The sequence below is a fragment of the Ctenopharyngodon idella genome, chromosome 24 (assembly GCF_019924925.1).
Source record: "Ctenopharyngodon idella isolate HZGC_01 chromosome 24, HZGC01, whole genome shotgun sequence".
Taxonomy (NCBI): Eukaryota; Metazoa; Chordata; class Actinopteri; order Cypriniformes; family Xenocyprididae; genus Ctenopharyngodon; species Ctenopharyngodon idella.
Window position 1 is genome coordinate 26,028,522 of NC_067243.1, and position 26,151 is coordinate 26,054,672.

The 26,151-nt window shown below is 37.1% G+C and overlaps 1 protein-coding gene across 4 annotated transcripts in view; it reads right to left on the reverse strand.

The window, feature by feature from the left end:
• Positions 1–933: 933 nt before the first annotated feature.
• LOC127507854 (uncharacterized) overlaps positions 934–26,151 on the reverse strand; it is a 137,723-nt gene continuing 112,505 nt past the window's right edge. For 3 of the 4 annotated variants that reach the window (XM_051885295.1, XM_051885296.1, XM_051885293.1), the window contains 3 exons: positions 19,103–19,175; positions 2,560–2,655; positions 934–2,399 (listed from right to left, as the gene is read on the reverse strand). In XM_051885295.1, coding sequence (XP_051741255.1) covers positions 2,251–2,399; positions 2,560–2,655; positions 19,103–19,175 — 318 coding nt within the window. In that variant the 3' untranslated portion in view covers positions 934–2,250. The remainder of the gene's footprint in view (positions 2,400–2,559; positions 2,656–19,102; positions 19,176–26,151) is intronic. The other variant, XR_007928503.1, reaches the window with a different exon arrangement.

Below are 26,151 nucleotides of genomic sequence, written 5' to 3' on the forward strand. Positions count from 1 at the left end.
GGATAGAATATACAGTTTGTACAGTATAAAAATCATTACGTCTATGGAGAGTCCCCGTAAACCATATATACATGTGTGTGTGTGTGTGTGTGTGTCTTCCCATTTCTTTTCAAGGATTACCTAAGAGCCTCTTTGGCTGTGTACTTTGCCAGAGGTGGCACAGATGCAGGATCTAAATCTTGACCTAAAGAAACAGCTTGAGGCAGGTGTGAGAGACTGTTATTGATGGAAATGGAGTGATAGATGCTTGACCTCCCAGCATTCCTGCTCTTTTAATTGACAGAGAGAACCTCACAGGGGCCATGGGTCCTAAATCCACCACAGATGATTTGTTAAACTCTTGTGAAAAAACATAAGTGCGCTTAATTGTATTTATTGTGCACTTGTAGTGTAATTCAAATCTTAAAGCATATTTAAAAAAAAAACTGTACTTGCAGAAAACATATTAATGAATCAAAAGGCCACTTAAGTGTACATTTTAAAGAGAGCAAACTTTCACTTTCTTAACACACTTAAGTACACTTTTAAAAGTGCACTTTTTGCCAAATTAAAATTTTTACTTTAAAGTACATTTTAAATCATTTTTTGTCATGCTTTAAAATGTGTCGACTAACATACTGAAGCACATGTTGATTATATTTTAATTTTAGTGTGATATTTGATGTTGCATTTAAAGTTAATATATTTTAAATGTACTAAATCACAACTTAATCATTACAAATGTTTAATTAAAATATACTTAAATACATGACATACAAGTTTCAATAGAAATGAATCGTTTATTTTTACCATAAAAGTTTGTCAGTTAGTATATTATAGAATATTAGTAAGTATATTATTTCCATAATAAGTATGCTAAAGTGAACTTCTTTTCACTGAGAATGGTGATGATATAAAAATTGCTGTACTAAATTATGGTAATTAGAGAACACTGCCATTGACTATAATGTAACAGGAAACGTATTGTCTCTGTTCTATGTTTAGCAGTTCCAGGTAAAAAGCTATTCCTTTACCTGGAGGAGTGTCTTCTAGACACTGTCTGCTGTCTTTCCTACACCTGAACACCTGAGGACACATTCTGACACCAGATCGTAATGCCAACCTCAACGACAGCAACAGCCGTGACGACGTCACAAGCAGTGTTAGCATAATGTTATTTGGTGATTTTTTTTTTTTTTTTTTTTTGTATTCATCAGATAAAAATTAATCATTTCAAAAGGGAGGTCCAAACTTCTTGCATTGGATTTTTAACCAAATTCTCAGTGTCATTCAGAGACATAACGAATGTACACACAAGGACTTTTCCCGGACGGCTCTGGGAATGTCACACCACTGCATACAGTTACTAAAAGCTGCTAGACTTTAGTCATAAAATTTAAGTTCTTTTCTACAAAATACCTTTTTGCGCACTCACTAATTTCTGCCATTTTCTTGTTCATAGCTGTGCGTCACTCATGCAAACCATCGGCCCGTTCTGAGTGGCAGCTGTACGCACACATCTTTCTCACATGACTCCCGCTAGCTGGACCTCGACTGTGAGAGTTGGTCTGATAGTGAGAAATACTGCAGCTAGTGTCCAAACAAAGACAAAGGCCTGAGGTACAACAGATGGACAGAAGCATTACGCCATGTTGTGTTCCTCTAGGTGTTGTGTTAATTGGGGTGTATATAAAGAGAAAGTGGCAAGACAGTTTTGGTATTTCTGACAGGTAAATGCGAAATTAACAGCAAATTTTTTTGTAAACAAGTAGCAGAGGAGGAATTGTTTAGTGTTTGTTTTCACTTGCAGCAGAAGCAAATTAATTGAGATTAAAATGGCCACAATTAACACATTCCTTCCATTCAAGTGTAATGAATTAACTGGAAGCAACATCAAATATGTCCTTCAGGATTTCATTGGACTAGCAAGGGTTAAGACTTTTTTTACACAAAACTGGGAGAAAAGTGCAAAATACCCATTTTTTATTTTCAATATAACATGCAAAGTGATGAGGTCATGTGACAATGTTTGAAATACTTTTCAGAACTATGATTTTATTTGTATGTGGTATACATTCCATTAGTCTTATTATTAGCATTACATTAGTATTTTATTCCAAACATAGCCAGTGAATTTTAAAATAATAAATTTAGTTTACAAGCAAATTTTGTAGTAATTGTCTTATTATATTCAATACTGTAAGAGGTCACATCAAACCATGTAGACAAGATAGGTTTGACACACAAACACTGAGCTGTGGTTAATGTGGGTCAGGATGAGGATGACCGGTTTAAGGGAGTGGGCTCTAGTTGCTGGCCGGACACCTCTGCACTGATGTTCCTGTTACTGTGAGAGCGGGACAGCAGGGCAGACAGCTGTGTGTAGTACTGGACCCGCCTCCCCCTTGACAAACTGCCAGCTGAGTGGAGGAAAACAGCTGTCAATCACCTCAAACAGCCAACAGAGGTGCACAACGATGTTGACACAATACACTACATGATTGTGTTAGTCATTGTTATAAACATAAATCTGCAAATTTGATGCATTGAATAGAGAATTGTAACTAGAATTGTACGTGCCAGAATGAGGTCTGTGTTCTGTAAAAAGATCCTTGCTGCCATTCCAGTAATGAGCTGCCATCTTCCCATGATAGTCCCTTACATTGACTTTGGCATCTGAAGAGAGAAAAAGCCATTTCAGATTGTACAGCAACACTTTAAAATACAACTTTTGATTCCTTGGTGTTATTAATAACTCTTTTTGCACCATGTCAGCATGATACCTGTTACTGCATTTCCATAAATATACACACAAACAACCATTAAAGACATAACAGTTCTTTTAAAGGGACAGTTCTCAAAAAAAAAAAAAAAAAAAAAAAGTATGGTGGTGGGTATGATTTTGGGCCCTATTTTTTTAACCATCTAAAAGCACATGGTCTAAAGCGAACGGTACTTGTGCTTAGGGTGTGTCCGAATCCACTTTTGCTAGTTTAAGGACGGGAAAAATGGTCGGCATCCCCGGTGCATGGTCTAAAAGGGTTGTCTCTATTCTCTTAATGAGTGATGGGTGTGTTTTGGGCGTAACTTGAAATAAACCAATCAGAGTCTCATCTCCCCTTCACTTTAAAAGCCAGTTGCGCTCGCGCCATGGCGGATTTGCTATTTACAAGGCGGAATTTGCAAGCAGAAAAACTAAACGCTTCTCTAGCGAGGAAACGGACTGCTCGTACACGAGGTTAAGGTACCATCTACGGCACAAGCCGGATTCCACCAAAGCATTTTTATCTTTATGCACACAATAATAATCTTTTACACTGTAATCCTTTTATTTTTAATATTTGTCATGTTTGTGTGCTTCTGTGCGATGTCCCTGTGTGTAACAAGCAGAGTGTGCGCACATTGTGCACCCGCATATAGGCGCATATTACTAACGCGCCCTTTAAATAACAACAAAAAAAAAAAGACCAGGTTTTTGTTGGTCAATGGCACAGTCTATTTGAGTTGCCTCAAAATAGCAACACGCCAACAATGCACCTGAACACACCTCGTTTTCAGACCAGCACGCCCATGGGCGCACAAATAAGTGCAAATGCATTTGCTATTTGAACAACGTGGTGCTGGACATGAAAATAATAACTGTGTTGGGCTTAAACTAGCAAAAAACACTTGTGTCATACCTAGCGTCGCACTGCGCTAGGTGTATGATAGGGCATTTCAGTGAGTAATAAATTAAATTTCAGCCTGCTCCTCACACAAAGCTATTAAATGGCTTCAGAAGACATAACTACTTTTATGATGCTCTTTCTGCTCAGTTTTACTAAAAAGCTCAAGACTCCATTCACTTTCAAGAATACAGTTTGTTAACAGGACAAAACTTCATGATGAGAATATTTTTTGAGAAAAAAAAGAGTTTTCTTTTTTAAACTGTTATAATTTTACTTTGTTAGGGGCTGTTCATGTTTTCATATTTAAACTTGAGCACTGTGTTTTTTAAAAGCTATGTGATGTGCAACATGCTGCAAATGACGCGAGAGCAATGGTCAAAGACATTCATCTAGCGCATTTACATAAACTACAGAAAATCAGAGCAGTGGAATACATTGCAAGAACAGCAGCTCACACTTTCAAACGAAGCAGCTTTCTGATGGTCAGCATGATGACCAAGCCATTTCTTTTACCAACTGAACCCGTTTCAAAATCTGCATAGGGAACTTTGTCAACCTTACATGAAATCCCCAAATCGCATAGATTCCTATTGAAATTACTGGATTTAGCCAAAAAAAAATGTGAATGTGACTGCACTTTATATCACACCATGTTCGTTGGAGAACTGGCCCTTCAACTGAGCCTAGTTTCTCCCAAGGTTTTTTCTCCATTTCTGTCTGATGGAGTTTGGGTTCCTTGCCACTGTCGCCTTTGGCTTGATTAGTTGAGGTTTAAAATTTAGATGAATCAGTGAAATTATTATTTGAATGCACTGACACTATCGGACGAGAACAAAACTTGAACACTGATGACACCATTGTTCTCTGCCTGGCGGCGGCGCTGGATAGCCTTCTAACTCCTCTACCGCCTGGTGGACGGTGATGGATCCTACAGTTTCGGGAAGCTGGCAGTGATTCCCCCATTCCCTGCTCCTCTCCATCATGGCAGACGGCAGAAGACTCCGGCCTCAGCAAATGGCGGATGGCAGCCACCCCGCCACAACCCAGGTGGACGGTAGCGAGTTAGTCTGTCCCTTCGGCAAGTCACTCCAGCCCACCACCTCGAGCTCGTCGTGGTGGTCTCGTGGCGAGGGTTCTTTGGCAGTGCGTTCCTCCTTCCCCCTGGGTTTCGGCACCAATGTAACGAAGTTTAAAGTTCAGGGAAGAAGGAGACGGGAACCGGTGAACTTTATTCATAAAAATAAACAAAAAACAAAACGAAAGCAAAGCAGCAGCCCCTCACAGCTGCTTAAACATAACAAAACACAACACTCCTCCTTTAATCCTTCCGGATCTCCTTCCTTAAGACTCGAGGCCGGTGTGCTCATTAGCAGTCGCGGCCCCGGCCTTGCTCCTCTCCCACGGCTCTCGGCCCCGCCCTGCTTGCCACATATTGAAACACCAAGATGCGCATAAATTCTTAAAAAGCACATAAAAACTTGTGCGCTTAATTGAGGCGGATATATTTTTTATCCGATAAGAAGACATGCGCATAAACTATGATGGAAAAACATTTACCGAATAAATCCAATAATAAAAAAAAAAAACGAATCAGGCGACTTTGCCTCAACAGAGGCTGTAATTGGATAACTGGACTAACCAGCGGACCAATCGCATCGCAGCATCTCAAATGTTGATTTGGTGGTTCTGAAATGCCTGAGCCAAAGTCAGTCATCAGAATGATTTGTTTAATTCCCTCCCAGAATCGTCTCACACGATTGCGTTCCCAAACACCAGCATCCGAACGGAACTCATTTATGATGAAGGATGAAAAAAAAAAGCCACAGTTTCTTCCCTGACTGCAGCAACTTCCATTTTTAGTACAGATATTTTGCGCCAATTTCCCAGGAAGTGACGATTTTGTTCTCTTGAACACATAGGATGGAAATGCTGCTTTATTCAGTGTTTTATGCAATATTCCAATTTTGCACAGATTCACAACTTTGGATGGAAACATAGCTAATGATTGTTATTTTCCTATTTATTGCTGTGAAGCTGCTTCGGAAAAAAATCTGTATTGTATAAAGCGCTATAGAAATAAAGGTGACTTGACTTTATAGAAATGCTGTTGTCTCACTGTCAATGCTGACTGTTTTGTGAAGCTATGAATAAAATATGATTATGTTTTCCTTCTCTCTTACTCATAACACACAAACACTCTCCTTAATGACTTTTTATAACACATAAACAGAGGTGTGAGTATGTGAGTGGGAGGTCAAGGTTAGGGTACTGCTGCTTAAAAATAACAAATGCACCGTCATCTCTGCCATCGGAGAGTCGTTAAAAATAATACAGCCAACCACTTTCTTTTCAATCATCTCATCCCCTCTCTCTCTCTCGCTCTGTAGCACATAGTGATAATCACACTGGCCTTGTAGCAGCCATATGGACTCAGGCTGGTCTGGGGCCTGCTGGAATACCGCTGTGGTTAATTAGAGGCTGAATACTGAGCGACTGAGCGCTGATCTGAATCCCTTCTTGCCTGGACACACTGAGTGGCCTTTTGAGCAGCTCAGGGCCTCCAGGGATTTGGGGAGAAATGGAGGGGTAATTATTTGAGATAACAGTGAAAAGAAGAGGTGAGGATTGTGCATTTGAAAGGAGGCCAGGCAACATAAAGAGAGGGAAAGTGAGAATAGGGCAGAGAGGGGGCGATAGCGGTAAAGGTCAACATCTCCTATTTTTATGTAGAGTGTCAACAGCCTGTTATGCCTTTTTAAAATGAAGGCACTTTTCATAAATAACATATTCTATTGCAAGAGATTCAGCTTTAGAGATCAGCGCTTTGCCTGACAAATGAATGTGTGAGAATGACAAGTTTCTTTGACTGGCTCTTTTTAGTCATCTAAGCTTTGTTAACGGCATTTAACGCTGCATATTTTGCACGTCTGTAAAAAAATCTGTAAAACAATATTATTTCAATTGTAATCTATATAATTTAAATAATATTGTGGTAGTGAGAATGATATTTAAAATAAATAAATAAATAAAACAGGCTTCATTTTTTTAATCAAGCAACATTTACCAATTGATTGTACATCATACGGCTGACTATACATTATCCTGCTTATTACATGGTTCCTTAGGAAATCAATTATCAAAAATTAATGGACATAAAATATTGATTTGAGTGTAAATTATTTGAATTATTGTGAACAAAAGAGGTTGTGGGGTGATGTGAGAGCAGTGTTATTTTAGTATCATTAAGGTACTTGTCATGGATTGTCACATACTGGTGGTCAGTAAACACAATGATTCACTAAAGAAGTCTTTAATTTAAATACAAAATTACTTGTATAGGAGAATACAGTAACAATGAAGATCAAACACTAACCAAACATAAGTTTCGTTACGTCACGTTAACGTAAGAACTGGGGAGACCTAAGAACTTAAATACATGAGGGAGATAATTAACAGAACTAAGAGCAGGTGAAGTACTAATTAGGAACCATGGAAACAAACTAGGATCAGGAACAGGGCACAGCGGAAACCAAACTAAGGGGCCGTTTACACAACACCGTTTTCAACTAAAAATGGGAAACTTTTTATGCGTTTTGGCTGTTCATTTACACAACAATAGTGTTTTGGGGGCCTGAAAAGGCAAACTTTTGCATGTTTTTGAAAACAATATAGCTATCATCTCTGTGTAAACAACAAAAACACAAATTTGTGAAAACGGTGACGTCATGCGCATGTGTATTACGTGTTCAGTCTATAGGCGCATAGTGTGTCTTTATGAAGTGACATCGCCATCTACTGGCCTGGCATGAATAATACAGCATTTTTAATCATTTTCGCGGATCCGTGTGAATGGGATCGTTTTGACAACGTTGTCGTCTACGTGACCAAAGCAAAGAAAAACTTTTCCGTTTACATTGTTGTCATGTAAACATACCCTAACACAATGAAACTAAACAGAACCAAAACAAAAAACTGACAGTACTATTACTGTTTATTATTATTTTGAATTAGTTGTGTGTTTTTGTCATTTTTACTAGTTTTTATTTTAAGTTAACTTTAAAGCTACAATATGTAAATTTTTTAGCCACTAGAGGTCACCTATTCAAAACACATGGTTTGAGAGCAGCAGAATTTTTCTGCTTCTGCTTCTTCCGGTCAAGCGTATGAGGTAACAGTGCTGTTTATCATATTAGAGACATTTGACTGTGTTGAAAATGATGTTATGACGTTACTTTGTGCGTTCGCTCGGCGGCTGCTGTGAGACACTTGTTGCATACTGCAGTAAGCTAGATCAATTTTAGAATATCATAATAATAAATGCTGGGTGGCTTGTGTTGATAAATGGCATGCAATTAATTTTAAAAGTATTGTATGATGGAGAAAATGCTGTATTAGCTACTTAACAAAATAGTGTTTTTCTCTGAGGCGTGGTAAAAGCATGGTACTCTCGGAAAATCAAGAAAACAAGATTTAAGACTAAACGTGTTGATCTATATAACAATAATTTGTTTTCAGTCTACAAATGTAACCAAACAGTTGTTCCCTTGTCTAATAAAACATGTCATATATTAAAGCGTCTTTAGTGTTTCCATGGTTTCTACAAAATAAAACCGGAAACTGAGGGTAATGCGGGTATGACACCATTAACAGACGACTCCCGGACACGTCTCGTATCCTTGGTTAAAATCGTGATTTTCTCACGATTTACAAATAGTTGGAAACATTTGGGATATCGTAAGTACTCAAATGAACAAAATATATAACACTGGCCTAGTGGCTTTTGAATATTTTACTGCAAAAATCTTGCATATTGTAGCTTTAATAACCCTGTATGAAAGACATAAAACTAGCATAGCTATGTTGAAAATTAATTACAAAATTATACAGTTTATTATTTGACCTAGATTGCAGCAATCGACCAATTAGAATCAAGCATTTAAATGAACAATGAATTAAAATGTCCTTTTTTATTTGAACTCTTTTCCCCGCCATTGACGAGTTATCTCGTCTTCTACGAGAAAACGCTTCCCCACCATTGATGAGATTTTACGGCTTTCCGTGTTTTCACTGCTGTAAGGTACGGGGCGCTATTACGCATCTCCTGAACTGCGGACTGTGCAAGCATTAGGGGTGTTGATGGACTCGATCTACAAATCTGTGTTTTGATCATTGTTCTGAATTCGATCCAGATGTAGTCTTTGACAAAACGTGATTTTTTTTTTTTTAGCGTTTTCTGCTCAAAATGTTGCTTTTTCAACTTACTCACATTCAAGTGTTTATATATAAAAAAAGAATGCATGCAGCTAGAATAAAACATTTTTTTGTTGTTGTTTATTTGTTTTTTGTTTAAAAGCAGAGTCTATTCTTTCTTTTGATATATTGCATGTTCAGATATTCGTCCAAAATACTCTGGGGGCCATCAAATTTTTGTGAAAAGGATAAAAAAAAAAGCACGGGCAGGGAAAGAGTTAAATTTGATGAGAAACATTACTTGGACATTTCTTGGCAGTATTTGTGAGCTTCACCCAATGCGATTTTATGTTTTTAGACAATAACCAGAATGTGTTGGATTGCGGTTTTACAGGAAGGTTGGCTGACTTTTAATGACCTCGCAGACATGACCTAAGGGCTTCTCTGCCCAACAAGCTAAACCTACATCACTATCAGATCTATGAACTCTCTAACCCCTAATATAAATGTATACGGATGTCTGACTGCTGCCTCCCCAGTTGCTTATTCTATTGAATTATATATTAGCTCCTAAAGCAGAGTTTATGTTTTACACCATGTTCACTATTACAGAACATGCTGGAAGATCTTCAACATCAACACTTGTTCAAGTATACTGTCAGCTCAAATACAGATGAGTGGAAAGTTGACCAAAAAAGACAGAAAACCCATCTATAATGCCATATCCACAGTGTATCTCCTGCAGTGCCTAAATATCGACAACGGACATGAATTGATAACAATAAACTAATAAAACTGCAGTTTCAATAAAGAGCAGGACGTTAACTCTGATTTTCAACAATCCAGTCACGAATATGTCTGAAGCAACGGCGAGCTGTTTAACCGAGTTATATGATTACGGTTGTGTCTGGAGAAATTCTATGTGCTTTAATAGAGTTACGCGGGGGTCTTAAGCTGTACGCCGCTAAGAGAGGCTTATGTTTCCAGGCGCAAAGCAGTAATCCTATAACTGTGTTCAACTATATTGCTTAAGGCACTGCAAGCAGTCAGTTTGTAACTATGTTAAACTATCTACAGTTCCCTAACCGCTCGCACAGATCTCGCTATGATAAGATAAAGCATTATTCACCCGGAGTGCTATAGAAATCATTAGTGCAGCAGAGAGATCCTGGTTTGAACACTTCACATTACTTCAAACCGCTGATACAAAAAATACTCTGGTCATACTATTGTGCAGTAAGGCATAATACCACGCTACTTTGATATATGAGTGTTTCTGAAACCTGTATGTGCACTTTGTAGTGTTCCAGGGGTTGGTTTTTATGAAAACCTTTTTTTTTTTTTTACTTTTTCAAAAGGGTTATGGAAATGTTGTACCATGCCTTCATCATTTATTTTTCAAATACATTTTAAATATAGATTTTATTATTTTACCCTTGTTCTAGTCCCAGACTTTTAGTCTAAACATATGAAAATGTATCATACGTTTTTAATTTAATTGAATTTCCTTTCATTTCATTTCATTTAAAAAAAAAAAAAAAACGGATATTCTAAACAAAAAGTGAAATAAGTTGCATTGTATTTATTATTATTATAATCATTTGCAAGTTATGACTATCACTCAGTTGTGGTGTCATTTTGTACCATGTACATTTTACTATTTAATCTAACTTAATCAAAGGCATATAATGGCAATTTATTATTTTTAAAAATGTGATATTCCATACAAGAGTGCAATAAACCATTATTATTATTATTATTATTAGTGGTGCTTGCCAAAGGCAAAGCATCACTGTTGTTCTCTTGCATACTTATTATTATTCTTCTGGACAAACTTCGGCATGTAACTCGCCCTGCACTGTCTGTCAAAGACCCATGAATAAGGTGTCAAATTGGCCGGCTTATTGAGGAGATGTGTGACTTTTCTAAGCGATCGAACTTACGATATTCGCACAGCAGATGAAAAGCAGGCAAAAAAAATCCCAGACTTACATTGCAGAGTCTTTATGAATTTGAATCTCAACTATCAATTTTACATACACACAGCCTTGAAAACCCTTTCTCTCTCTCTCTAACTCTCTCTCTCTCTCTCTCACTCATTTGACTTCTCTTATCAAGCAGCAAATAAGTAATGATCAAAAATCTTCACAGCCACACCATAGCAACCAGTTACAGCACCCTAGTAACCACCCCATAGGCTTCCATTGAAAAATAGATGAGAGGGATATAAATGAATCAGAACATCATAGAGACACGTGGGTTTGCCTCTTCTGATTTGGGCAGACATCCAGTCTATTGGTTTAACCGTGCTAACTGTCTAGCCATGCCTTAGCAACCATTTAGAGCACCCTAGCAACCGTGTAACCCCATGAATAAGCCATATCTGCCCAGTGCTGAGTTTTGCCACTGCAAGCACCACTCACATTTTCTTCAGGAAATGTACATTCTAGTTATTATTATTATTATTTACACATTTCGACTATCAGTCTTTTTTTAAACCATGACCAATAAATTTTAAGTTTTATCAAAGATTACGTAAAATGATACACTTAACAAGATCATAAGTCAGCTGTTGTATTCCAAAAGTCTTAACATTTTATTTGCATCTATATTCCCACCATAGGAAATCAAATACAATTAAGATGTTGCATTTATTTGTGATAAAAGTGAAATATTATTGATATAAACACATATGGAGATAACTCTGAGCAGAACAAATGGCTGTATCAATTGTTTGAACATCCATTCTTGCGTAAATTGTTGCACTGAATTGATGCATCATCTTTGTAACTACAATGTCCATATTATTTTCTGGCTTCCAGTGTCATCCACTTCCAGTTACCTTAGCTGTACTGTACAAAACAACTTGTTATGCTGCTTGATATGGCAAACTGGTATTTCTTACCATATTATTTTAATGTATTGTCATAATTATAAACACACTGGTTTGTAGCGCAAACAGTTTAACTATTTACTGCCCTTTTTTATTCTTCTAGTTATTTCCCTACAACGGCTAATGAATCTGAAGTCTCACACATTCACAGAAAATGGATAAACTTAGATGAAACTTAGGCAAATGCATCAAGATGCTGTAAACAATAGATGTGACTGTGTGAACAGTAAACAATCTGGTCACTTAGTGAGGGGTATGAATGGGTGGCTGATGGCAGATTGGCCAGGCATGGCTCATTGGTTTGGAGGTTCCCAAATGAAGGTCTGGCACTAGAGATCTCATCATTCTGATGGGTGACACTGTCTGACACTCAATATACAGGACATGCACTGACAGCCTGAGACCTGCTATCGGATTAATGCCATATAAAGTAATTCAGGGGACCTGTTACCACAACTTAAATAAATGCATGGTCGCAAGTTAAAAATTATAATTTATTGTTTTAATTAAACCTTTTAAGTTGCAAACATAATTTTGTTGAGTTCTGTTGACATAATACTGTTGATTATTACATCAACTTAATATCATTTGTAATTTAAATTCAAATTTAACATAATGAAATTGTCTTGATAACTTCGTAAATTAGGCAGTTTTCTAGTTCCCAGCACGCTTTTCATAGGACTGGATAAGGAGAATAAATGTTGAAATTAAGTGTTAATGTATTTGTTTTCAGTGAAGGGAAAGACCTGTTAGTGTTTAATGCTGTAATGTTTGACATTTAAAAGAGTTTCTGTAATGTTGAAGTTTTTGTGGTTATCACTGATCTGAAGAGTAGATACATGAAGGTAAACACTATTGACTCTATAAGCAATGACTGCGCTAATGCCAGAAATATCTTATTTGTTCAATAAATATACGTTAAATAAGTTATGTTAGCATGTGCTATGATAGCTGTTGATTTGAACTGAAATAGATCAGATTAATTGGTTCCAGGGCCACAACTCTGGTATAGTTGGAGTGACTTAATTTTTTTTGAGTAATCAACTTAAAAAATTTGTGTTTATGCTACAATGTTAACTCAATGTAGCTTGTTGGTTGAACATAAATTCACTCAAAGTTGTCATAACTCAAAAAAAAAAAAAAAGATGCAAACTGTTGCGTTAATTTTTTTTAGTTGAGCCAACACATTATTTTTTAAAGTGTATAAAGCTGCAGGAAATTCATTGCGTATATTCGTTCTCCGACTATGACTATGTAAAACACTTTCTAATATATGTGTATAATACATACATATATATATATATATATATATATAAAAATAAATAATGTGTCCATACAATTAAAATCAGTAGTGTCCCATTAACTTTCATTAAATGGACAAAAACAGGTCAACATACAGGTTTAAAAAGGTGATGACAATTAAAATTTTTGAATGAACTGTCCCTTTAAATTAAAGAGCTTAACACCTTAGTGACTCCATTCAAATCCACCAAAGTTTTTTGGTGAAAGAATAAAGGCTGTTCATGAAAGTGTCTGGCGGAGGTTTTGTCTGTGCTTGACACATGTCTGTCTGGACTGCTGTCATTATGTCTTCAATATCCATGACAATCATGTCAGTCTGGGAAACGCTTCTCTGCTGCGTTGACGTTCACAAACCCTGTAAGATGTTTTTAGCCAGGGGTCTTTATCTCCAGGCCATCAAATCTGTCTAACTTCACACTTCTGAATCAGTGCTTGTCAAAAGCAGGTCTCTACTTGCTGACAGCAAAGGAAAACAACACTAACTCATAAAGATGATAAAATAGATCATAGTTAGGACTGCAAAATAAATAGGAAAACACTTTCCATATCTTTTGTTGTTTGATGTCACGTCAAAGGCCATGCAGTCAAACTTAAATCCATCTGTCACTTGGGAAAAGGCAGATGGATCAATGACAAATAAGAGAGCTCAAGATAAAGAAATGGAAAAATCCTTTGAAAATCTAGTTTAAAATGCATGTGCGAATGCAAATTCTTAGAAATATACTTCTTATTCATATCGGTTTAACATGTTTTTGGAAAAACTTTCATACAAATTTTGGACACATTTTATATTATATGTCTTTAACTACTATGTACATTAATAATAATAATAACAATAATAATAATAACTATTATTATTAGGTAGAATGTACTTATTGTGCAAAGTCCCTTTCAAGGAAAGTCTGTTCACTTGGCGGCAAGTGTTGCCAAGTCCGCAGTTTTCCTGCATAATTGGGCTACTTTAACACCGTTTTTCATGTCCGCGGGTTGAAACGACCCCAAATAATTTGATATTTAGCCACTGGGATGCGAATTTTACCAGAGGAACCCCCCTGAAACGAGATTGGGCTAGTTTTGGGCAGCAATTGGGCGGGTTTTGTTGTGAAAACCTGGCAACCCTGCTTGGTGGCCATATTTGCAATGCCTCCGGGCAGCCGTTTCAGGCATCCAAGACCAAGTCCTATCTATTTGAATGGGGGAATCCTGAAAACTCAAAAACTGCTTGCCAAACTGACAATTAAATAACATATTTCAAATCAGCAACAAAAACTGACCTGAACTGACATACATGTTGTTTCTTATGCTCAAATAGGCAGTGTTGCCAAATTGGGCTACTTTAACACTGTTGCCGTGGGTTGTTTTTCATGTCCACGGGTTGAAGCAACCCCAAATAACATTATATTTAGCCCCTGGAACGCGAATTTTACCAGGGGACCCTCCCTGAAACACGATTGGGCTGGTTTTGGGTCATTTTGAGTAGCAATTGGGTGGGTTTTGTTGTGAAAACCTGGCAACCCTGCAAATAGGGTTAAAAAAGCTTATTTTTCAGGCTAGAAAAGCCAATGTGCATGTGCAGTTCTAAGCGTGAGTCTTAGGGTCTTTGCACACTGAGTCCGAAATTCTCGTCCAAAATTTTAAACATTATAAAATAAATTCGACCTCACGTTTTGTCAATCACGTTTACAAACTGCCTCCAAAACTTTTATCCGTCATCGGACTCAGTGTGCAAGGTTTCTGTGCGTGACGAATTTTTAGGATGACGAATATGAAAAATTAAAAAAAATATTTTTAAGCGGTTGTACCACATGACATTTTATTTATATCATTACATTTATTTATGTTTATTTTATTTTATTTATTTACTTATTTAATTTTTTTTTTACTTATTTTATTTTTAATTAATACACCTAGACATAATGAGCCAAATGTGGCATCTCCAAACCAGTTAAAAACGACTGACCTAAACTTCACTAGACTGCTGAACTGTGATGTCATTTTCTGAAGAGAGCAATTTACAATTTGGCTGAACATTCGTGATACCAGAAAAAAAAAAAAAATGGAGAAAACGAAGGACAATCCTCTCAGTCTCTCTCAGTGTAGGGTCCAAGTGAGCTGTGGGTGGTGAAGGGAAACCATGGAGTATCCATTTCCACACACCATATGGAAACTCAGTGGTTTGTACAGAGGAGGTGGGAGCTAATATTGACCTGGACCATATGTGTTTTAGTGAATTACAAACACAACAGGGCCGAGTGGCAACCGAACACACAACATATGGGCATCTATTCTCTGTTAGGGGCTTTTACAAACAAGACCCCCCTATACATACATGCGCGTACACCGTCCAAGATCTCAAGGGACTGTTCTTTTGAATTACTCTATTGACACACACCCTCGTTAGCTTCATTAGCGAGAGCTAGTGTTAGCTCACAGTATGAGGGCCATTGCTGCAGTTCTCTCCCCTAAAAACCAATTATCATTTGTGACTGCACAGTACCTTCAGCTGAGCATCATTGATCATATCTGTGTCTGTGAGCTGGATTTCCTCTTTGTTGGGGACAGTGTTAGGGAACATTATATTGTATAGTAATGTGCAACCAAAGACTATAGAATAACACAAGACGTGTCACTCGTATTGTTTTAAATGGGAGAAAGTGTAACGCGCAGTAAGTCCCGCCTTCTAAATAAGAGCCAATCGCCGATTGGTAAAGTCATTGTCTCACTGCAGCGGCCGTTAGAAGCTCCAGTTTCTATAGAAACAGTCAGACGCACGCCTCCAAAATAAGGCACAAGAGACGCGCATTTAGGACTGCGCATGCGCATTGGCTTGATCCAGCCTGAAAAATAGAGCTTTTTGTCATGATTCGAGCATTTAGAAACAAAATTTATGAGACAGTTGTTATCAGATTTCATTGGTGATTACTAATATGAAATTTAATTGAAAGCTTGGCAAACAGCTTTAGAGAATTTGATGTTTCCCCATACAAAGAGATAGGAGCTGCACTTGCATGCCCAAGAGGCGTTTCAAAGATGGCCGCCGAGTGAAATTACTTGTCTTAAAGGGACTTTGGTGCAACTCTTTTGTGATAATTATTTTTCTTCACTTTGCAGTATCTTTTTGTGAAGCTTCTTTAATCTTCCCTTTTGTTCTTCACTTTACATTGTGTTTCACTCTGCTGCATTGTTTTAATGTAGGTGGTGTTAAAGGGTTAGTTCAGCCAAAAATGAAAATTCTATCATTAATTACTCATCCTCATGTCGTTCCAAACCCATAAGACTTTCGTTAATCTTCGGAACGCAAATGAAGATCTTTTTAATGAAATCTGAGAGATTTCTGTCCCTCCATTGACAGCTACGCAACTGACACTTTGACGCTTCAAAAAATTCATAGAGATTGTAAATTAATCTGCCTAAATTAAATCTGTTCATCATAAAAAGCGATCGAGTCTCTTCAGAAAATTTGGACTAAACCGCTCAATTTATACGGATTAATTTTACGATCTCTTTATGAACTTTTTGAAGCGTCAAATTGGTAGTTGTGTAGCTGTCCATTCAATGAAAGAAAATAATTTTTCAAAATTTTACTACTTAATACTCTTTGTAATCAGGATGATTTCATCTAATTTTGAAAAATTATTTTACCAACTACTGTACTATTTTATCAGTCTAATTTTACGACTTTAATGACTCTAAAATTGTCATATAGAGTAACCATCAAGTAATAACTTATTGTCTTTAAAGGTACACTATGTAACTTTTGGCCCACTAGCAGTTAAAAAAAACAAAACTGCACGCATTTTATGGAAGAACATTGTTTTGGTTGTGCTTCGGCTCTGCGTAACTGTGCGGATGAATATGGTTCTTTCTCATAACTAAAAAAGAGAAATCATCCTACTGCTCATAGAACATTCACTACTAGGCTTAAGAGATATAACCAGTTTAGATGGAAAGGATCTCAAACTGACTAGCTGAAGATGTTACTGTAGCTTCACCCATTAATAGACACGGTACCTCCTTGAAAATAAATTCCAGCACAGCTACAACAACCATAATGAAATGAGCCTTCACAATAGATAATGCTTAACAATGTTAGAGAGCTACATACAAGTGATCACCCCCTGGTTGCTGGCTGCAGTATAGGTCATAAACTCTGCCTTCTCCATATAATCGAATGGGAGGCAAACTAAAAAAGTCAAACTAAAAAATCCAATTACACTTCAAATAATTTTTTCCCCCCAAAGATCGATTCTGTCATTTTAGGTAGCTCTTGTCATGTAGACGAATGTTTTAGTGTTTTTCAATATGGTTTTAGTTACTTATTTGATGCTATAAAAATGGGGTGTAACGTCATGATTGATAGCTGTGCTTGCGATTGAATCTGTGGGAGCGGGACTATGTGCGGGACCTTGATACCTCGGCTCCACTACTGGCCAGACTCAGGATCCAAAATGATCCTTTTTTTTACAGTTTATGGCTACATATTGCAAATTATCTGTTCAATAAAATACCTTATTCGTCTGTTAAGTAATAAAAACACCATTTCTATGTCACTTTTACAACATTTCAAATCCCCCAATTCTCGCCATCTCCAAAAAAACAAAAACAATGTTGATTCTTGTTTTATTACGAGCTCTGTCGCGTTCTCTTTTTGCCAGCAGACTCTTCTCTGTTCGGCGTTTGTTTAAAACGGGTGATTCCCCGGAGGATGGAGATTTAGCTGCTCCATGTCAACCTTTCTCACTCTTTGTGACGACCATGAAAACCTTCCTGCTTGGTCTAAAATATAAACACTTATAATAGAGTTAACATAATTAAGGGGCTGTTTACATGACACAGTTTTCAACAAAAAACTGAAAACTTTTTATGCGTTTTGGTCATTCATTTACACAACAACAGCGTTTTGGTGGCATGAAAATACAAACTTTTGAAAACGGGTTTCGAAGTGCAAGTATTCAAAAATGCTACTGTTGTCATCTCTGTGTAAACTGCAAAAATGCAAATCTGTGAAAATGATGATGGCATGCATATTATGTGTTTAGTCTATCCACCTTATTTGTCAATGCGGAATTAAGGTATTTCTGTGAATGTGACTTCCGATTTATTAGCCGCTATAGGGAAATAATGAGAAGAATATCAAAGTGCAGTAAACTGTATAAATAAGGTGGATAGGCATGCACCTTTGTGTAAGAATGTGTATGCACAGGTACGTAATCCTTCTCTACAAAGTGACAGCGCCAACTACTTGTCTGGCATGAATAATACAGTGTTTTTAGTCATTTTTGCGGATCCGTGTGAACGGGGATAGTTTTGATAACATTGTCATCTGTACAAAGAAAAAACTTTTCCATTTTTAGTACATCATTGCCATGTAAACGTACCCTAAAACACCATCAGACAAAAATATGTTTTGGCAGAAGGACTGATGATGGCCTCATTATTTAAATACTGTTCATTTTGAACAAAAAAGTTATATAGTGTACCTTTAAGTATTGTGTACAATATTTACTTAAAATATATGAAGACTTGAAGTGCGTCTGAAATGTTCTTCTTTTTTTATCAGGCTCGTATGTTTAGGTTCAGTAATTTCACTTTAATGGCAATTAATATGTCCTTTTCATTGCCATTAAAGTGAAATAACTGAACATAAACATACGAGCTTGATAAAAATCCTCATTTAAGAAGAAACTTTCAGATGACAATAAGAGGTTTTCGCATCCGAAGTGTTCATACATTCTCATTATGTTGTACACATCTTAGTCATTTTTTTCATAATGAATGAATGAATGAGTGAATAAATAAATGAATAATTGAATAAATGAATTAAATTACATTATAAAAATGATTTTCTTTTTAAATATCATGAATTATTGATTCATTATTATCATTAAGTGTTTTTGGAGGTTGTAGCGCATGACATTTTACAACCTGAACTGAACTTGATGTCAAAAAACGGTCACATTATCTAATTGTAAGTGACTTATTGACCTCTGGATCTTCAGGGTTTCTATTTTTCCAATCAACCAATCAGATTTGAGGGACAAGTTTATATACAAGTGTACAGTGGCCTTACTGTAGCTATTGATTAGGAGCTGGATGATTTTGCCATGTCTGTGCAGAGAAGCCAGGTGGAGCGGTGTGTAGCCCTGCAAACACAAACACACACACAAACACAAACACACACACACACACACACACACACCATAAGTGCACTTGGTCAAATTAAGTCCTGAAATGTCAATTTGTATGCATCCTACATGCACAAATATCTAAATATCATTAGCGTGGGAGGACAGTAATATGACAGCAATTCTTGTTCTCCTGTTGTGTCTGTCACTCGATTGCGTTAGGCTATTAAAAACAGCTGGATGTCATTTCACACACCACTGTGTGCTGTCGACGTTCTGCATTTATGCAGTTAACCAGACAGCGAGACCTGCTGAGACAATCGCTACAGTACATCCCGCACATTAACACGGGACTAACCCTCTCTAGGATACCGTCAGTCACCCACCGCTGTTTCAAACAGCACCGGCCAAACAGCTGCAGCCCTGATAGGTTTTTCTTCTAAAAGACGGTGGCAAAAGTAGAAAGATAGCGTGCTAGTGAAGATGACATGAGAGGATGATGGATGTATGAAATGTGACTGCAGTTTAGTGCTGATCTGAGCTCAAGCGGTGATTAGTGTGGATGACGGCACATTAACGCTCCACAGGGGAGTTTATCATCCAAAGACACTTCTGCAAACGGATGTTTCATGTTGACTCCATCTATCCCTGATATCTCTTTGGTGTCCGTTTGTTTTATACTTACCATTTCCTTGCTCATAACACTAATGGGCCGTGTGATTAGAGAAAAAAAAAGCGGAGAGAGCAATAATATTTGACAATTATCAACATTAACCAAACACAAAATAGGATAATAATTTAGGAAAATGTCCGTAACAGCATGAAACTTTGTAAACTCACAAACTATGTTTGGAAATAAAAGTCCTTCCAAAAACTCAATACTTGAAATTAATTTGCTGCATATCCAAAAAAAAAAAAAAAAAAAAAACGATTACTTGCCAGGATACTAGTTCATTTCTCTAGTGAACTAACATGCTGTGGACACTAAATGACTTGCCTGAGGTAAATGTAATGCTGCGTGAGATATTATTCGCATTGAGATCTTTCCGCGATTGAAACACTGGTTGAGAGATTACATGTAAACATATCTATGGCATAGATCATCTGTTCTTCTTCTGCACTTTTTCCTGTTGTGGCGGTTAGCAAACAGCGTTACATTACCGCGCGCAACCCCTTCTGGATTGGAGTGTGGATCGCCTGTGACTGACTGTATTCGTCATCTGTCTGTATGCACAGAACCGTGATGTCTATACCGTGGTGGTTTGGGACAAATACACGTACCGTTACACCCATACTCAGTGTATTTAAAAACCTCAACAAACGTTTCAGTCATAAATAAAAGTACAAATTACTGTAATCATGTGAAATTTTAAAACTAAAGCATTCAGCATTCGTAAACAATAGCTTACAAACTACATGTAGCCTATTTCTGGAGTATTTCTATAAGTATTATAAATAGTTCATTCCAAACTGAAAAGTATCAATAAAGTTGTTGTAATTTAATTAAAATGAAATGCTTTAATCAATAGTTGTATGTATGCTGTATTATGCTTATTAGAGTATCACATTAGATACGTTTACAGACAATCAAATAATCCATTAGTAATCTGATTTATGGGTCAATCGGACATATAAACCTACATGTAAACATCTCGTGGTGTAGACCTGAAATACTCTAAACAACAGGGAAAAAAATTGCCATGTAAATACTTGAATCTATTTTCTCAATTGAATTCAAAAATATGTTAACATGCCGATTGTGCATTCGCTGAAGATTTGTTTGAAATACATGTAATGGACATGTAAATGAATATGCAAATCAGATTGCAAAGTTTTGAGTTCATATGAACAGAATTCAGAATCTGAAATTGGATTGTATTCATTCAGACAGATGAAATACAGTGCACATAAACATACCTATTGTTAGCTTAACAACATGCTAATGTCAAACTCTGCTGGAATAAACTAAATTGAATCTCCCTTTAACTTCTTGTGAAGAGCAATATTAATGTGCCCTTTCATTGGCTCCAAATCAACCACTTATGAGGTATATGTAAGCAGCAGACAGTGCTTACATTCAGGAACAGAACTTATGTAGAGAAACATACAGTATGTGATACTGAATCATTGGTAATCCTTAAAGTACTCTAATCTAAGTGGATAAAATGGGGTGTAAACATTCTAGAGATCTAGGCAAAAGTGTCAATATTTCATTTTTTTTCAGGTAATGTAGCCTAGAATCAGTCCAGAATCACTGATGGTTCCCTTTGTAGTGTGTAGCACAGCATAGCCATGTTGCCAACAGCACAGTACTATCATAATGTAGTTCTGCTGCCCTTAAAGGTTAAAGTAGACTTCCCTCTGCTCTACTCCTCATTATTACACTAGTCCTAGCACTGACATTTTTGGAAAGGTCACAGACACTTTCATGTGCTGTTTCACATCAGCTTCAGTATAAATAAAGGCCCTGGAGAGACTGTCCAGGGTGCCAAACGAGCCAATGGAGATCAAGGTGAGACACTGAGAATGGTTTTAACGAGACTGACTGACAGGGTTACGTACACATTGACACAGAACATGGACGTGTGCTATCCCAGCTAACAAACATATGTTCTAAGAACAGTTTGCTACTGTTCCCATTAAGTTATGAAAACTTTCAAAACGTACAGTTTAATAAAGGGCACATATTATCCCCCTTTTCACAAGACGTGCATTGAAGTTTCAGCACAAAATACCCCACGGATCATTTATTATAGCTTATCAAATTTCCCCCTATTTGGGTGTGAGCAAAAACATGCCGTTTTTGTGTATGTCCCTTTTAAATGCAAATGAGCTGCTGCTCCCGGTCCCCTTTCCAGAAGAGGGCGGAGCTTTAACAGCTCGCGCTTCGGTTGCGCAACAACAACAAAGCTGGAGAATCTCACGCAGCCAAAATGGCAATTGTTCAGCCTTACATTGTTCAAACCGGAGTCAGACACTGATGGAGAGACTCAGGAAGAAGTTACAACTTTTAGAATGCAACTGTACTAGTACTTACTAACATACTAAAGCACATGTAAAGTACTTGATTATAATTTTAACTGTAGTGTGTTATTCGGTATTACATGTAAAGTTAACATACAGTATTTAAAGTGTACTGCATTGCAACTTCTTTACAACTGTGTAATTACAATTATATTTAAATAACAAGTTTACATCTCTAGCAATTTTATCAATGAATGGGGTTTATGACTTCATGTTGACTTTTAATGCAAAAAATAAAGATATATTGCTTTGCTAAGGAGGTCTGCTAAGTGTTTCCTCCAGGAATAACATGTGTTATCTATGCGAAGTATGCATACTTAATCCTTTTATAAAATACTATGAATACTGTCTATTAGTATGTATATATAGTATGTCATTTAGAACATTTAAACTGTGTAAACAGTAATAGCGATGAGCTTCACAAAATGAAAAGATGAAAATTTTCATATTCTGAAATGCCACTTCCAATACTTCCTGTACTACTCTGAATGACTACAGCATTAATGCCCCATTACTTCCAAGGTTTGTAACTTAATCTCATACTATCTCCATTTTGAATGTTTAAAAAAACCTATTTGTTCAATGCTAGGCAAGGGAAAAGGGATTTGGTCCTCAGTAGCGTGCCAGTTCTTAGCAGTCCCACAATCCTCTGATAGTGGACAGCCAATGACTGTGTAGTGTGACTGCGCTTAAAGCATATTTCTTCTAAATCCTGCTTCATTTCACAGGTGTATTGAAATCAGACTCACCCCCTGTAGAAAGAATGAAGAAAGAAGGCTGTCATCAAGACCCAGAGTCGGCTCCCATTTGCCAGAAAAAGCCAGAGAAGATTATAGAAACAGAATAAGCATAGTACATAGCACAAGATGGGTCAAGAACTTAATTTCACACTGATGGGCAATTTAGCTTTGGAAATATTTCCTTCATATGAAGAGCATAAATCTAAGTCTACAGCTCTGTTCCAAAACCTATTGAGCTGCCTACAGCATTTTAAAGCATCATGGGTGCACTTCTAAACACATCATTATGCTGCCTTCTATCATATCATGTGTTGGCCAAATTTTATGGGAACATTACATGTATTCTTCACAAAGAAGGTAATCTCAGAATCTTTTTTTATGCTTATTAGAACTTCTGCTTATATGTGAAACTGGATAAAATGAGGTACACTTACATGCTAGAAAGCCAGGTGAAGGTGTTGGAAATGCAAAAGAAAAAAGGAGACAGTCAGACATTATACACAACTATAAGTTTAACATCAACTTATTAAAATTAATTATGAAAAAATATATAAATGTATGAAATTGACTATAGCCCTGATTGTATGTAAATTATTATATAAGGAATTCACGTCAAAAGGGTTTTTAAAGTGTCCCTATTATGCTTTTTCGAATATTATCTTTCATGCAGTGTGTAACATAACTGTTTGTGAATGTAAAAGGTCTGCATAGCTTTAAAGATCAAAGTGCACAACAAATGGAGTTATTGTCTCCTAAAAGAAAGAAGCGATTCTGAACTGCCTGAAATGAGTCGATTCCAATCTCACTTCCTGTTACAAACCTACGTAACAATGTAACAAATTGGCATAACGCCAGTCTATTTCATTGGTTATCCACGAACAACATCTAGTTTGATCCGCCTGGAAGAGTTTGGCTTGTGTTGTTGACATGTTGAGAACGCTGTTTTCTGTGCTGCAAATCCACTTTGCATGCACTTCAAAAGCATGAGACTCGTGCTCCAATTGATACGGTAAAACCGACACCATCGTTATTGTTCCTATCACCGTGTATCAAGTGCTGATGAAGCTCCGGAGATGAAATTCAAATATGGTAATGAGCGTTTGGTTTCTGACACGCACTGTAAGCAGTCGACCAATCATAACAGACTGGGCAATCTGACCAATCAGAGCAGAGTAGACCAATCGCAACAGACTGGGCCATCTGACCAATCAGTTCAGAGTAGACCAATCGCAACAGACTGGGCAATCTGACCAATCATAGCAGAGTAGACCAATCGCAACAGACTGGGCCATCTGACCAATCAGAGCAGAGTAGACCAGTCACAACAGACTGGGCAATCTGACCAATCAGAGCAGAGTAGACCAGTCACAACAGACTGGGCAATCTGACCGAGCAGAGTAGACCAGTCACAACAGACTGGGCAATCTGACCAATCAGAGTAGACCAGTCACAACAGACTGGGCCATCTGACCAATCAGAGCAGAGTAGACCAGTCACAACAGACTGGGCAATCTGACCAATCAGAGCAGAGTAGACCAATCACAACAGACTGGGCAATCTGACTAATCAGAGCAGAGTAGACCAATGACTGGGGCCGACTGACCAATCAGAGCAGAGTAGACCAGTCATTGCCAGACTGGGCAATCTGACCAATCAGAGCAGAGTAGACCAATCACAACAGACTGGGCAATCTGACCAATCAGAGTAGACCAGTCACAACAGACTGGGCCATCTGACCAATCAGAGCAGAGTAGACCAGTCACAACAGACTGGGCAATCTGACCAATCAGAGCAGAGTAGACCAATCACAACAGACTGGGCCATCTGACCAATCAGAGCAGAGTAGACCAGTCACAACAGACTGGGCAATCTGACTAATCAGAGCAGAGTAGACCAATGACTGGGGCCGACTGACCAATCAGAGCAGAGTAGACCAGTCACAACAGACTGGGCAATCTGACCAATCAGAGCAGAGTAGACCAATCAAAACAGAGAGACTTTAGAAAGACTAAAATTTCGAACAAACTGATTTTAGACACTTTGAGAAATGAGGTGATGCTGCAATGAGTATTATGAGAAAATGAAAGTGTTTTTTGACCTTAGGAGCGTGTAAACCTATTGTAGGAGACCTTCCAGACAAGGAACATTTAAAATTGCATATTAGGGGAACTTTAACTTGTTTTAAAAATGCAGCGTTCATCAAACAACATACAAAAATAAATAAATAAAAAAGACTGTCATTGCAAGTCAAAACTATATTAAAATGAAACACCAAAAAAGCCCATCAAAAGATATGAAGGGAAAATGAGACACTGAAAGAAAAGAAATCTACGCCTCATGTGTTTGTGAATCATACTGAGGCATATCCAGACCCTGACGACGCTCCATGGATTATTGATTTTTTTATTCCATTTCTGCCCAGAGGAGACTGCACTTGAAGAGCACCATTAGCCCCATAACGATTAGAGAGCAAAAGTTAATTATGTAATTATGAAGGCAATAAGAAGTGCATGTGTGCTTGACTGTGCTTGTGGAGGCTTTAAACATTATCTTCAATGAGACAGAGGGAGGGGAGATTAAAGTAGTGAAGAAATGAGGGAAAACATTAAGTAATCACAACTCTTTCCCTCCTCTGATTTTATATCAGGACATATTTATTTATTTATATATTTATTTTTATCTTTCTATATATGCCTTTATTACACCTCTACTATGAATTTCTGAACTGAAAATAAATAAATAAATAAATAAAATAGTTATTTAACATTAAATAGTTTGGAATTTGTTTGTCGTGAGATTTTTATTTAAAATATACATTTATCTGAAATATTTTATGCTATTATCTATTTTAAAATTTTTAATAATATTGTTTAAAATCTTTTATTTTAGTATAAAATTAATAAAAAAAAAACCTCGCCTGACACCGTGTCCTAACCAGACGCGACGCGCGATAAAAGGTATCTATTCCATGTTAATCGGAGTTTTTGTCCTAACCAGCCGCGATGGCGACACGCGAATGGAACAGCAACACAAAGGATGGCAATGATAATCTCAGGTACTGTTTATGTGCTTTATTTAATGTTAAAAGTGCCTAATGTGAGTTTGAATATCATTCTGTATTCCCAGCTTTTTAGCTGTAATGAAAACAACACTGGCTAATTCACCTCAGATCTTGAAAATAAATAAACGAGCACAAGAACGTTCAAACTTTAAACTCAATGTGAACAAAC